Source organism: Drosophila takahashii, chromosome 2L (genome assembly GCF_030179915.1).
Source record: "Drosophila takahashii strain IR98-3 E-12201 chromosome 2L, DtakHiC1v2, whole genome shotgun sequence".
Taxonomy (NCBI): domain Eukaryota; kingdom Metazoa; phylum Arthropoda; class Insecta; order Diptera; family Drosophilidae; genus Drosophila; species Drosophila takahashii.
The window spans coordinates 13,781,741-13,796,226 of NC_091678.1; the positions used below are offsets into that span (position 1 = coordinate 13,781,741).

Below are 14,486 nucleotides of genomic sequence, written 5' to 3' on the forward strand. Positions count from 1 at the left end.
CCGGAACTGGCTTTGAATTCCGGCTGGAGCTCACTGGCAGCTCCAAACTTTGTCATTTCATCGAGAGGGCGAGCGCCTCACATGCAGGTCTTATAATATTTATGAGGAATCTATATGGCGTGGTTAGGCCTTTAATTATGTCCGGATTCCCATTTTGTTCGGAACATCAATTGAAAGTGGGTGGGCAGTCACCTCTTCCACTTGAGTTGGACAAAGTGGAACACTAATGGATTTGACGATACACTCAGAAAAAAAAATTTCCTTAATTTAAGTCCATTGACCTTGATTTAAGGAATAATGGCTTTAAAATGGCTAAATAAGGCTATACATGGACTTAAAAATTTTTATCCCATATACATTTTAAGTCTACATGGACTAAAAATGGACCTAAGTCCATGTAACAGTCCATATGGCCTTAAGTCCAAAATTAGTCCATGTAGACTTAAAATGTATATGGGATGAAAACTTTTAAGTCCATGAATAGCCTTATTTAGCCATTTTTAGTCCATCGTTCCTTAATTTAAGGAACGTGGACTTAAATCAAGGTAATTTTTTTTTCTGGGTGTAGTGCAGCCGGCAGTTGTCACCTGCTGGGCGTTATTAATGGCTCCACAACGGGCCGCCAATTCGTCCAACAAGCCAGCGAAATTTATCCCCATCAAGTCGCCTTTTCGCGTGAAATATTCATTGCAATTTGCACTCTCACTCGCCGCGCTTGCACTTTTTTTTTGGGATTTTCCTGGGGTTTTCTCTCCTAGGGAACTGTGCCGACCCGGGGTTAACGCTCAACTAATCACCGACCGTGGCCAGCAGGCAGCTAATAAACCTCCTAGAGAAAGGCCTGCACACTTGCTGATAAATGGGTTTTTGATTAATGCCGAGCGCGATTGATTTTCGGCCACTGAGCAGTGGAGCCAGTGGAGCCAGTGGAGCCAGTGGAGCCAGCGGTTTAGCAGCCCCATTCGGAGGCAGAAAAATGTGCGGATTTATGCCAGCTGACAGCAGTCAGCGGGTGGAGAAGGATATGAGGAAGTGCAGGCATCAGCAGTTGCCTGCATTCATGATTTACCGCCCTGTGTAGTTTTATTCCACCCCCTTGCGGTCCCCCCTTTGAGCTGGTCATTTATCAACCGCGCGCCTCTGGCCAAGCAGCCCACTGGGGAAGGTCAGAAACTAAGCCACGCGCCCGAAACCAAAAATATGAACAATTGGCCCAGCGTAAATTGCACGCAATCAAAGATAAGTGCGCTGGTCGCCAGGCAATGACGAAAAATCGAATGCCAAGCAGGACTAGGACAAAAGCAAGTAAAAGGGCTGTGAAACATAAAATCAATTAAATAGGAAATCAAAAGGGGACCATTTAAATCAGTAAACTAGTTATTTTAGAAAAATATTACGTATACGCCTAGGTGTTCCACATATTTTGTGATTCTTTAAATAGAATTTTATGTTTGCCCTTGATTATTAGAATATCTCTTTTTAAATCTAGTAATAATATCATTTATAGATTTTTCTTTAAATTATATTTTCAATACATTTTATCAACATTATATTTTCAATAAATTTTCTCAAAATTATATATTCAATAGATTTTCCACAAAAGTAGAACATAAACAAGAGAGAACGCTATAGTCGGGTGCCCCGACTATCAGATACCCGTTACTCAGCAAAAGGGAGTGCGAAGGAGATGGAGAAAAACTTTGATCCGCCGTAACTTTTTAACGAATGGTCCGATTTAAAAAATTTCTTCTACATTTCGATAGGTATTGATAAATACAATAAAACTGCATTTTTACTTTTCCAAAATATTGAAATTTTTAAAATCGTATATAAGCGATTGTGGGCGTTAGAGGGGGCGTGGCACCCTTTTGAAACAAACTTGCGCTGCGTAGGAACTCCTAGAATCTGCATGCAAAATGTCAATCTTCTAGCTTTTATAGTTTCTGAGATCTCAGCGTTCATACAGACAGACAGACGGACAGACGGACATGGCTAGATCGACTCGGCTGGTGATCCTGATCAAGAATATATATAGTTTATAGGGTCGGAAACGCTTCCTTCTACTTGTTACATACTTTTGCACGAATCTAATATACCCTTTTACTCTACGAGTAACGGGTATAAATATATTCAAGAAAATAATCCTTTGTATTTTTTTTATTATTTAATATTAGTGAAAAAATTAAAATCTAATAAATTATTTAGTGAGTGTTTTGATTTAAACCACATGAGGAAATGCAATCTTAAATGTATCCTCACTGCTTACTTTGCAGGCCATCTATATCGCAGGGCAATGGTGTGACTTCCGGCCAATATACAATAATATGTGTGTGCATCAGTCGATGTCTGAACGACACAGTGAAGACCAAGGAAAAGGAAACCACACCACGACCAACTCCGCACTTGTTAATGACCTCTTTGTGTCGGACATCGAAATGCATTTCCCGACCCGGCCACATGGCACGAAAGTATGCAATAAAACTTTCACTAATTGCAGGACACAACCGCAACGGGCTGGCTGCCACACACCACACTGCAAGTGCCGAAAGTTTTACGAATTTAACTGCATTTTAAAAAAGCGCAGAGAAACGTTTATTTACCAAAAGGATACGAGGGGTTTAAATGTACGTGAAGAAAGGCCATTTAGAACCTCATTAAATGTTAATAATCCCAAAGACAGTAGTTTTTTATTTACAATACTGTGTGAAGTACACGATCGAGTGGTTTTTTAAATTAATAATTATATTTCCATTTCCTTTCAAAAGGGATTGATTGGACACCTTGATTATATAACGAACAAAAGACCTCAAATCAAGAAACGTTGAATATTCCAGAGAACATTTTAAACGCTTACCAAAAAAGCAAAATTTAAATATACAGAAATATTATTTAAAACTTTGCACGGTTACTTTTGAATCTTAACTACAAATTTTTGTTGTGTTTAAATTGGATTCAAAAATTTAAGATAGAATTTTAAATTTAAAAAATTCATAAAATAATGAAGAATAACTTTTAAATCCTAATTTAAAATATTATTTATAATATGATTTGCTTACAGTATCTTATTCTGTTTATATTAGTAAGTAAGGTTAATAATGTATACTAAAAGGGGCAAGAAAGCCGGCATTGAAAAGCAATAAAAGCCAATGTAATAAAACCCATATATTATGTTTATGAATGTGGTTGAGTATCAAGAGAAGCAAACACTATACGAAATATATATGGGCTATATGCACTTGCAATGATTTGTGTGCTCAAATGGCTCTGGAGACATCGTCAATGGAGCCAGCGAAAGCTGACTCAGAGCCAGCAACAATTTTGCATTTTGCATCCGCTTTCGATTCGAATTGCTTGTGGCGCCAGGCCAGAAATCCATTGATGGCATCCACACCCGTTAACACAGACACATAAATATATATATATGGACCAAGTTAACCCCTTGTGAGCCACACATCCTTACTTTATGGCTACTAAGTAGTTCAACGCCATGGATATCCCCGTTTGAATCTCCTCAGCCAGTGAGGATGGATGTGAGGAAACTATTGGTCTTGGGATCACGTAGCCAAAAGTCCTGGGCATCAGGAACATCCACCGACTCCAAGCCGGTTATATTACAGTTTTCTTTCGCAAAAGTTATGATAAATGAAAAGCACTGGCAAACAGATGTTCGTGATAACTACTCACACCCTGACTATCGCACTCGGACTCCAGCTCTTCAGCTCTATAAGTTTATGAAAAATGAGCCCAGATGATTATTCGATGGCAGCTGCAAAGTGTTGGGGCAGCAATCAAATGTCATTACTTACAAACCTACAAAGGGACACAAAAGCAAAGCGAAATATAATTCAACGATAGTTGAGAAAGAAGGACGGAAAAATTGTTACAATTGAAATCGAACTGGTTGCCGCACACAAAACGAATTACATTGTTAAATTGCTAAAAGATTGAATTTCTACCATTTTGTTGGCTGCAATAACGTCATTTAGCCAAGCTCGCAGTTATTGAAGAAGAATTAATATTTTGTTAAATTGTTTTAAAAGTAATTTGAATTTTATACTTTAAAATACAGAACAAATTACACAGGTGTAATATTACAACATGTTAACATAAATAAGTTGAAAAGCTGATTTTATATGTAGAATTTATGTCATCGCATAAAAATATTAATTTATAATTTTAAATAAAAAAAACATTTTAGTTTAAGGTAGCAATAACACAAAGAAAATTTATCCTAACGCAACAAAATATTTTCTTAACAATACGATGCAAATCTTAAACGTTTTAATTGAATTTTTTTTATTAAACTTTAATTTAATTAGGGTTTAATGAATAAGCAATCAAATATCTCCGGAAATCGCACGCTTAAAAAATGTTTTTCTTAGCCACTTCATAGCTCAAATAGTAAGTACAATAGCCTCTTGCAAGGGTACAAAAAAATGTATTATTTTTAGTTTAGCGACTAAAATGTTTAAAGAATTCCCTCCAACCGGCCTTCCTTTTGTGCCCTTTGCCTTGTGACCCTCACTTTTTTAGGCGCCTCGCCCACAAAGTGTTGGCCAGCGGGCAGGCAATGAATCTTCAAAGACGCTCCGCAGAAGACCCCAGGCCATCGTAACCCACCGCCCACCACCCACATTGAGAGTGGTCAGGGGGTGGTGGGTGTTCGAAAGGCCACGCAATCGTGTGGCGAAAAAAAAGGGCTGACAGCGTAAAGAGCGAAACTTGGCCAAATGCTTTTCTCTGCCCTTTTTATTATTACATATATTTTCACTTATTTCTGGCTGAAAATTGGCCTGGCCCCCGCCACTTTGGGCCTAGACTGATACATACTCGGGGTTTGGGGTACCAGTCCTCGACTCAGCTGAACAATGAAGGCCAGCGCAATTACTGAAGTGGATAATTAGAGTTTGAAGCGGTCTGTGTGGAAAGGCGAAAGCATGTGACTGAATAAATATTTAAGCAAGTTTATCGAACGGAAAGCGCTCTTTGTCCATTTAAATCGCAAATATTATTGCTCTCGTTTGTCAATACTTATGATGTGGTGATGTTTGCCAACAACATTAATGCAGAATAACAACTTTCAGCATTGCGAAAATTAAGTTTTAGTCATGCGAAGGAGCAGCAATTAATTTTCACTTATGTACACATCCGCTGTTTAACAGCATTTAAAGCCCAAATGGCACTTTGCCTCACCCTCACCCAAACAGCAGGAAATTGTGTGTGTTGAAATTTTAAATTTAATTAAAATCTTATGCGAAATATGACACAATCCAGGCACAAAGCATTGAGGGAAACAAAAGGAAGGACACCAAAGGACCAGCCCATCAAAAGCCTAAGCCAGCTGGGATATTTGGGACAGAGCTTAAACAGTGTCCACTTTGTTTGTCCCTCTGGTAAATTAAATATTTAGGGGAATAAAGAGCTTTTTTAAAAGTGATTAATTTGATATTCCTTACATTTCTTTGTAAAGTCTGATAAATTCTATGTAGCATGTGGAAATTCCATGTTATTGTCTTATTTTCTTAATTAAAATGTATATTCAAATTATAAGCGTCGCTTGTCATAGATATGACAAAAATGATTGTGTGCCTACTATAATAGGTGTCATAAAATCATTCGAACAACTTTTATCAGTTATAATCAGTTTAATTAAGGTAATTGATTAATGGCAATTAGGCGCTTGCATCTTTGATAAATTGTTGCAAACATTGATGCTAACGGCTGTGTTAATTACCATGACACTTTAATAATAACACAAATAAAAGAGATTGAAATCTGATAAATAACAATACAAAATTGAATTTCTCCATTCAAAAATCAAAACGAATGAAATGCAACTAGTTATCAAACAGTTTAGCGAGTGCTTTTTTATTTTTTAAATATATTTTCTTTTATTAATAAATACTGAGTGTTATCTTACTGTAAATATTACTTGTACATTTATTAAAAATTAAATTAAACCTCTTTAGGTCATCCGAATGTTGTTAAAAAAAAATGATTTAAATTACTTAAATTTTAGGTGCAAATATCATGTTTCTTACATAAATATTTAAAAATAAGAACTACAATCTAAATGAATAAATATAGAATTTTAAACTAAACTCCAGTTAAGTTTTAAGGCCCCAAGCGAGTGAGTATATTTCCGAATACCTATATTTTACAGAAGCCTCAGATGAGGGGACCCGCATGCTTCTTCTGGCCCTTCAGAACCCTCCGATTGTGCGGCATCGCATAGCACAGTTTGCTCCAGAAGAGCGGATCGCCCCACTTGAGGTAGGTGTTCAGCTTGAGGTAGGCCCTTAACTCACTATCGATGCCATTCATGTGCTCCAGTTCCCGGTACAGGATGATTATTATCCTCTTGCGCTTATCCTGCAAGGTCGCCTGATAGGCGATCCTAAACTCCATGCGGGCCCAGACCGAATCAATGAAGTGCTGTGAGAGCACAATGATTACCCTCTTGGAATCATCGACGGTGCGGACTATCTGCTCCGGAATGCAGTCGCCCACCAGCCAATCGCGATCGTGCAAGCAAATCCGAAAGGGATGCGGACCACTCTCCAACTTTGGCAACAACTTGCTGATCAGCTCCTCGTCCTTGTGCGAGTACGAGATAAAGGCATCGTAGGTCTTGTCCTTGTCCAACTCCTCCTCGGAGACCCACCACAGGCAGAGGTTGTTGTTGTACAGCCAGATCTTTAGCTCCTGCTGGAACATCAGGTAGAAGACGGTGAGCAGGCAGATGACAATCACCAGGCCACCGACCACGCAGCTGATGAGCAGGACATACGAAGGACACAGCTCGAAGGCCTCCATCTGCTGCAGGGACTTTTTCTGCTTGGTGCACATTACATCGCCGATATCCTGAACCCGCTGGGGATTCGATCGTACGAAAAACAGAAGGGATAGAGCATCACAATCGCAGGAGATGGGATTTCCCGATAGGGATAGGGTTATTGTATTATTCTCCTGCTGCAGGAACTCCACGAACTCCTCGCTTAGGGTCTGAATCTGATTGCTTCGCACATCCAGGTGGATCAGATTCTGGGGCAGCTGGTCACCCGATCCCAGGGTGGTGAGGTTATTATCCGCCAGGAAGAGTCCACTCACATTGGCATAACCCCGATGCTCGCCGGCAATGGGTAGCGATGTGAGGCTATTATTGCCCACCTTAAGCACCGTGCTCACCAGTGTGGTGTGCGGTAAGTCGGGTAGTTCACCCAAATTGGTTCCTCGACAATCCACTATTAGACTGCCAATTCCCCGCTGAACCCAGCAGATGCAGCGATAATCGCACTGCCACTCCGCCGATTTGTACTGACAGGTCTCGTCGTTGGTGCAAACCACCGCCTCGTAGCTCATCAGGAGCGTGGCCCCGTAGAACTGGGTATTCACCATCTCGATGTAGTTCAAACTGGACACATCCTGGAACACAGCCGGCGACATTGCGGTCAAGGAGTTCTTGTTCAGACGCAAAACGGTCAGCGAGGAGAGCGGGGCGAAGACTGTGCTGCAGGATGGAGGATTAGGATTAGGATACATTGGAATTAAAAAACCAAGGATGGCCAAATAGCGCTATCGTGATCTACCATCTCAGAACTAGTTTCTTAATGCTGTACATTTTCAGAGGTTCTATAAAAAGAATTAACAATTTGTTTACCACATTTTACTGATTTTCTAAATATTTATAATACGTTTAATACAAAGATAAATAAGATTAAAAGCGATATACAAAATTGATAGGAATACGGAAAATTGGGAATATTTTTCACTATTATCTAAACCTATATCATTATATTATTTATCATTTATAATGTATGTTTTCTACATTTATCAGGGGAATTAAATTATATCCTAGAGGTTTCTAAAACAGTTAAGAATGTGTAAATGAGCACTATTAGCGGTTATCTATGTTTCTAAGAAAAGAATTTGTTAAATACATTTAATATATTAAGTACTCACACTACAATTTGTACCGTACTTTTTTGTAACATTTTTTTTTTTAATTAAAAGAAGTCTTAAGGCTGATATTTAATATTTACAATCAGTCGACCACAAAAATATCTAATTAGTTTTTTATTCACCACATCTTATCAGAATGAGATGGCAATTAGACAAGGAATAATTTATAAAAAAAATAATTATTTGATAGAAATTATTTCTTGGAAAGATATGAAATAAAAAACTTGTGAATAAGGCGTCATAAAGAGGTTCAGGACTGAAAGTCATAATGATTTGGATTATGTGCATTCAGAGTTTAAGGTTCAAGTAGAAATATGCAAATTACAAACTGATTTTGATGGGAATTCTGATAAACCCCCTAACAGATAAGAACCACGCAATATTTGGCATATTTTTTGGCGCCTAAATGTTTACAATAATAATTCTGCAATTAGTATCTGAATGATGGGACCCGATAACCCCACTTGGCTGTCAGGGGAGACACACAGAACGCTCGTTGAGCTATCGCCCGTGCCAAAACCGATAAGGAAAGGCAGCAGCAGCCGCAACCACAGCGATAAGGTTGTTAGGAGAAGACTCCTCCGTTCAATGGAAGTCGATTAATTACTTTGGGCCCTATCGCTAGGTGGGCCATGCCATCTATTAATCAGCGCAAGCAAGTGGCGAAAACAACAACGGAACCCCCCTCTCTGTTCTTTACCCACCTCGATAAGTCAGTCAGTCTATTTTTGGACAGATCCAGAAGGGTTAGATTGCTTAGTCCCTGGAAGACATCGTCATGAAGTGTAGCGATCTGATTGCAGGAGAGATCCAGGGTCAACAGATTGCCCTGATCCAGGAATATCTCCCCAGGCAGCTCCGTGAGATCATCATTACCATTCATCTTGATCAGCTGCAACTTGTTGGTGCCCTTGAACATGCTGCGATTTACACTGCTCGTATAGGAGGCCAATCGCACCTCCACCAGGTTGTTCATGGCCCCGAAGAAATGCGGTTGCAACTGCTTATCGCGCACACGAAAGGGATCCACGAGGACGAGACTGAGGTTCCTCAGCTGCTGGAGCTCACGGAGCAGTGGATTTCCAAAGGATACCATCCCTGGACTTTCAATGGTTAGGGTTTTTAAAGTTCCATTTACGGTGGACAGCATATTGCCTGGCAGCGTGGTCACATTCACATTGAGCAGCAGATCCTTCAAACTGTCGAAACCATGGAATATTGACTCTTGCAGCTCTGCCACATTGCTGTAGAATTTGAACTTCTTTAGGCCCGGAACGGCTCCAAAATGCCAGGATGTGATGTTTCCCTGTTGATTTCCGGACTCTATAAATCCATCGGCTGTGTTGAGAACATCCCTTGTAACTACAGTTTCCGCTGTGCGATCTCGAAAGACTATGGCTTTAACTTTTTCCACTCCTATGGTCTTGAGGAGATCGCCCAGAAAGGATTCGGGCCAGAAGCTATACGCATCGAACTCGATCTTCACCAGATCGCTCATATTAAAGCGCGGCAGCCAGTGCAACTCGCTGGTGGCATAGTAGCTCATGTATAAAGATGCCCCCGGTTCGGAGACCTCCAGCAGCATGGCGTACTCATCGGGGCAGTGGAACCGCACCACATTCGCCTCGGCGGCACAGTTGCACAGTGGGCTATGGCCCAAACAAAAGGTGGGCAGTGGTATAATCTGACTGAGGGATGGGTGGGGGCACAGGGCTAGCAGAAGCCACACTACCGGCAAATAGCTCAACATTTCGCGGACACTTCACTTTGCCGTTTCTGGGCATTTATTATTTATGATTATTTCGGTTTCCTCGATTCGCGAATTGGGACGCGGGTATGTGAACACGGCAAAGCTTCGGGTATGACTAAATCACAGCTGTTTTCGGGCAACCTGCCAGCCAGCTACCCTTATCTAACCAATCGCAGACGGTTTTATTTTTGCTTTTTTTGTATTTCTGTGGTTTCTTATCACGGCCTTTATCGGAGAGCCGAGAGCCCCGTTGACATGGCAGCCATGTGAGGCGCCTTTATCAAAATAGAGATGGCAAGAGGCAATCACTTGACGATTTTCTCCCTTGATGATATCTTAATGACGGGTCGCAAAGTTCAAGACTGTTGTGAAATGTGCTGGTCAAAGAACACGGGTAGTTTTCCATTTAATTGTTTATTTTTAATAACTTCTATGTTCCCAGAAATTGCAGAAGAATTATTTTATATACCATCCTTACCGTGGAATTTATAATGCTAGATTTATGACACCCATCAAAAAAGTGAATCCCGCAACATGAATCATTTAAATACAACTAATTCGACATTCATCTTAGTTTCCAAGACACACATTACTTTTGCGATAAGGTTTTATAATACCTTGGCTTTAGACTTTCTCGCGGAATGTATTTATTCCCAAATGTCATAATGTTAATGGCACGCTCTTGTTCGTTTTGTTTCTGAATTTGCAGCCATCGATAAGAAGTGTTTATATATTTTTTTGTGTTCCGAACTGACAACGTTGAGCGGTAACTTTCAAGTGTTTGCACGTTCAGAAAGGCAGTTTTCGTCTTCATGAGTCAACGAACGCAAAATAATTTGGGAGTCACACAGAAACTCTGTTCTCCCATAGTGGCATAATTTCAGGCTTTTTATTTTGATTTTTAAAATGAAAAAAAAATATATATCTATCTATATATACCAGGGAAATTGCTGAAGGGGTTTAAGCATTAAAATAAATAACTTGTGGGAATTAAACGGTTTTTCATCCATTAAAAACGGCGTCCGCCATGAATATTCGATGAGAGGAGCCAATATTTCGCCCTAAGCCGCGCCTTGAACTGTCACGCATGGAACATATCCTGACATAGCCCGACATATCCCGACAGGTGTGTGGCATGCCACGCCGTAGCCTATCGAGCCTCGCCATCTGGGGAAACTGAGCGTGGGGCCAGACACTCAAAAATAAATAAGGGCCGTGCTGGGCCAAGTCAATCACTTAAATGGCTCCGAATGCCGATGGAAACGGCCTTGAACGCGCCAAGGACAGCCGTTCAGTCATTATGGACTTTGGCACATTGTCGAGTTGCCAAACTTGCTGCTGCGCTCAAGTTGAGCCGTCTTCATTATAAGTTGCTCATAATTCATTTCGCGTTGGCGGCAGTGGCAGTGGCAGTGCCAGAAACTCAATTAACAGTTTTTTCGACATTGGGGGCCAAAGTTTTGAGCGACATTTTAATTGGCTGAGCCTTCGGTCTACTCATGCAGTGCAGCATCGCCACAGGACACACACATCAAAAGTGACCTTTTTCGGCTGCCTGGCTAAATGTGAAAAGGCAAACACAATTACACGCTCAATTACACAAACGGCAGGCAAAACGATGGCACAAGGGCTCCCTCGGCAGTCGCATACATATTACGCATACGCACTGTAGGTTGCCAAACGCATTGGATGTGTGGTTCACCTTTTCGTCTGCCTATGTAGACTCACGCACATTCTGGTCACCCTTGGATAGTGGTGAGAAAGGAGGTTTCTTGAAATTGGGAATATTTATCTTCTTTAAAGACAGTATTGCTATAGTACAAATAATAATGTTAATGAAAATTAAATCATTTCGGATATTTATTATATTATAATGTCATACTTAGTATGGCATACTGTTGTAGTAATTAAAATATGTTTACAACATATTTTAGAATGGATTGATTTTTAATGATAAGAAAAAACTAAATTGCTCTCCTTTTGTCTAAAACTATTGTCATAAAGTAAAAAAATAAAAAATAAAAATAAAATAAAACTAAATTAAAGTTAAACAAATTTCAAAAAATAAAACTGTTTATTGTAATTAATTGTTAATCTTTTAATATTTTAAATTTACATTAATATTATTAGTGTTAAAAAATGTATAAAAAGCTAAACATTTTAGTTTTTCATGTTTCATTTTTATAATTCGGGTTTTTTACAAACTTAAGCTTAATTAAGTTAATAATTAGATTGTATTTAAATTAAGTATATTTGTTACACGGATCTATTTAAAACCTAATTCCCCCATAACTAATGGTAAGTCGATCAAATGAAATCCGATTATCTCCCACCCAACACTCGCCTCCATTGCCAGAATGTGCGATATCATGCATGTGCATCTGTCCATTTGCCCATCTGACTGCTGGTAAATGCCAGTGGGAAACAATGGGCGCTTGACTTTTGACTTTTTGGCCTCAAACTGGAGGCAGCAGGACCTGTTTTGCAAATGGTAATGAGAGGACGTGCTAAGAACTCTCATCAATCAGAACTGAAGTCGGCAGCTTTTAAAGGGTCGCATCTCATAAATGTCAACACCAAATTAACATCATACCCAGTGGGTATTACCCTCACAAGGCCAGCAGGGAAAATTTATGTTTTTGGCCAACCGACAGAAACAGGATCCAAAATCCTATGTCAAATGTCAACCATGGCCATTGTGCGGACAGCCATGTCGCTCAGATTGGCCCAAAACCTATTTGACATTTGGCAAATTGCATGCCAAAAGGAAATGCATTTTGAGTAGCGCATTGCAAATGAAATCAAAATACACACAGAATTCCCGACAACAGCTAAGCTCTCTGGATAAATAACAGCAGCGAACAGCAGCAGCATAAACATCCAAAATGTGCTTCCCTTGCAATTCTTTCCGCCCCAACCGCAAATACATTTTCCTCATCCATTCCCCCAGATGAGTGGCTTTTGTGTGTCGGCAGCTTTGTGCGAGTGTGTACTTGAAAAATCAAATCAAATCCCATCCGCAAAAAACGAATCGTACAAATGGAATAGAGTAAGAATGGTGAACAAGATCAACTATTAGCAACAAATCAATACAGTTTTGTGTTTTGCCAGTAGTACATACAAGTAGATGGAATAGCTGGCCGTAAGGCATCCTGAGATTCGTCTTCAGGTTCCTCACCGAAATGTGCAACGTTGCGTATACGCAATCTGGGCCATTTGTGGATGGCTAGCAAACAACTCGGAGAGTACAATTTGTTTTGTTACTAGGGACTTAGTGCAAAGTACAACACAGAATGCACTTAAGTCGAGTGAGTCTCGGGGTGGTAATAGAAAATGCAAAAAGGGATTCGAACAGAGTGCAAATCAGTTCTCAGAAAGTTTGTCAAGATTAGCAGATCTGGTTTGCTTTGGGGCCTTTTTTTACTTCAAAAAGGAAATTCTTGGCATTAAGACAATAAAATAGTTAGATGATGCATTAAACAAATATAATAAAATTTTATTAATTTACATATTATTCCAAATTCTTTTCACATTTTTTCAAATTATTTAATTAATATTTTTTAAGCTCTTTTGTTATTAAATGAGTAAGTATCACAAATTAAGGTATGTAATAAATTAAATTAGGAAAATCCATATTTTACTGATTTAAAGGAAGTGCGTGAGAGATGGATGTATGCATCAGAGAGCTGCAACGAGTCAATCATTTTCGGGTACACCCGATCATTTACTCGTATCCGTTTTGATTAATCGCTTCGGGTGAGCGAAATGAAATGAGCGGTGAGCGAATGCGATCGTGCCATGAATGATCGTTTGTGATCGTTCAAGTGTGTGATCTGATCGTGTGTGAACGTTCGGCTTGAAGATTTTACCCGTTTGTGATCGAATATTTTGTGCAATCGATTGGTGTGATCGTGCTTCGCGCCTATCGGTATGACAATGCAGTTCGTGTTATTGCTTTATATTTGGCACAACATATTTTTATATTTGCACAAAAGGACAACAAGTAATAGATTTTAAAAGCGTTTTAGAACTAATATCAAATGGAAGCTACACGTTGTCAGGCCACCGGAAAGGAAAAAGTTTCATATGGAATAAATATTTCTCAATAAACATATATGTACACACAAAAATAAAACTTGGTAAAATCAACTGTAATAATTGTCAAACAGGACCTAACCAGCAAAATTGTCAATTCTACTAAGTAAATAGTCATTTCACAATAACAAAATACACACAATTAGCAAAGACACAAACCCAAAGCAAAAACAAAATACACGTAACCATTTTAATAGTTACGTAACTATCTTTGTTGGTCAATTTTACCAAGTTTTTTTTTTGTGTGTAATACATTGAAGTGCACTCTCCATCTATTTTATTTCGTCGTCACAAGAAATCATATTAATCCGTTCACAATCTATTCATGTACAACTGACTCGAGGTCGCAATCATCGGGAACGATTGAGCGCTTCGGAACGATCATTTTGTTCACCTACACCCGAAGTTCAAAATCACATCATTGATCGTTACGAAGCGAGTCGGGTAGTTGATCGGATCGTACTTTGGCTTTCGGGTTTGTTCGTGATTATTCGTTGCCGAGTGAGTTTACCGGATTAAACGAAAATGATCGCGCGATGATCGATCGTACTCGATCATACTCGTTGCAGCTCTCTGGTATGCATGCTGCAAAGCGACTGCTTGCACTTTTTAATGAACGGTCAAATTTGAAAAATTTCTTCTAAATTTCGATTGGTATTACTGTACATTTTATAAGTAT

The 14,486-nt window shown here is 39.4% G+C and overlaps 2 protein-coding genes across 2 annotated transcripts in view; both read right to left on the minus strand.

Annotated features, from left to right (window-relative positions):
- LOC108058208 (uncharacterized) overlaps window positions 1-14,486 on the minus strand; it is a 58,577-nt gene that overhangs the window by 27,859 nt on the left and 16,232 nt on the right. The window lies entirely within an intron of this gene.
- On the minus strand, window positions 6,000-9,765 carry Tehao (tehao). The gene is made up of 2 exons (XM_017156304.3): window positions 8,667-9,765; window positions 6,000-7,510 (listed from the first exon to the last, which is right to left on the minus strand). Exons 1-2 carry the CDS (start codon window positions 9,710-9,712, stop codon window positions 6,169-6,171), a joined length of 2,388 nt encoding a protein of 795 aa, XP_017011793.2. The 5' UTR covers window positions 9,713-9,765; the 3' UTR covers window positions 6,000-6,168.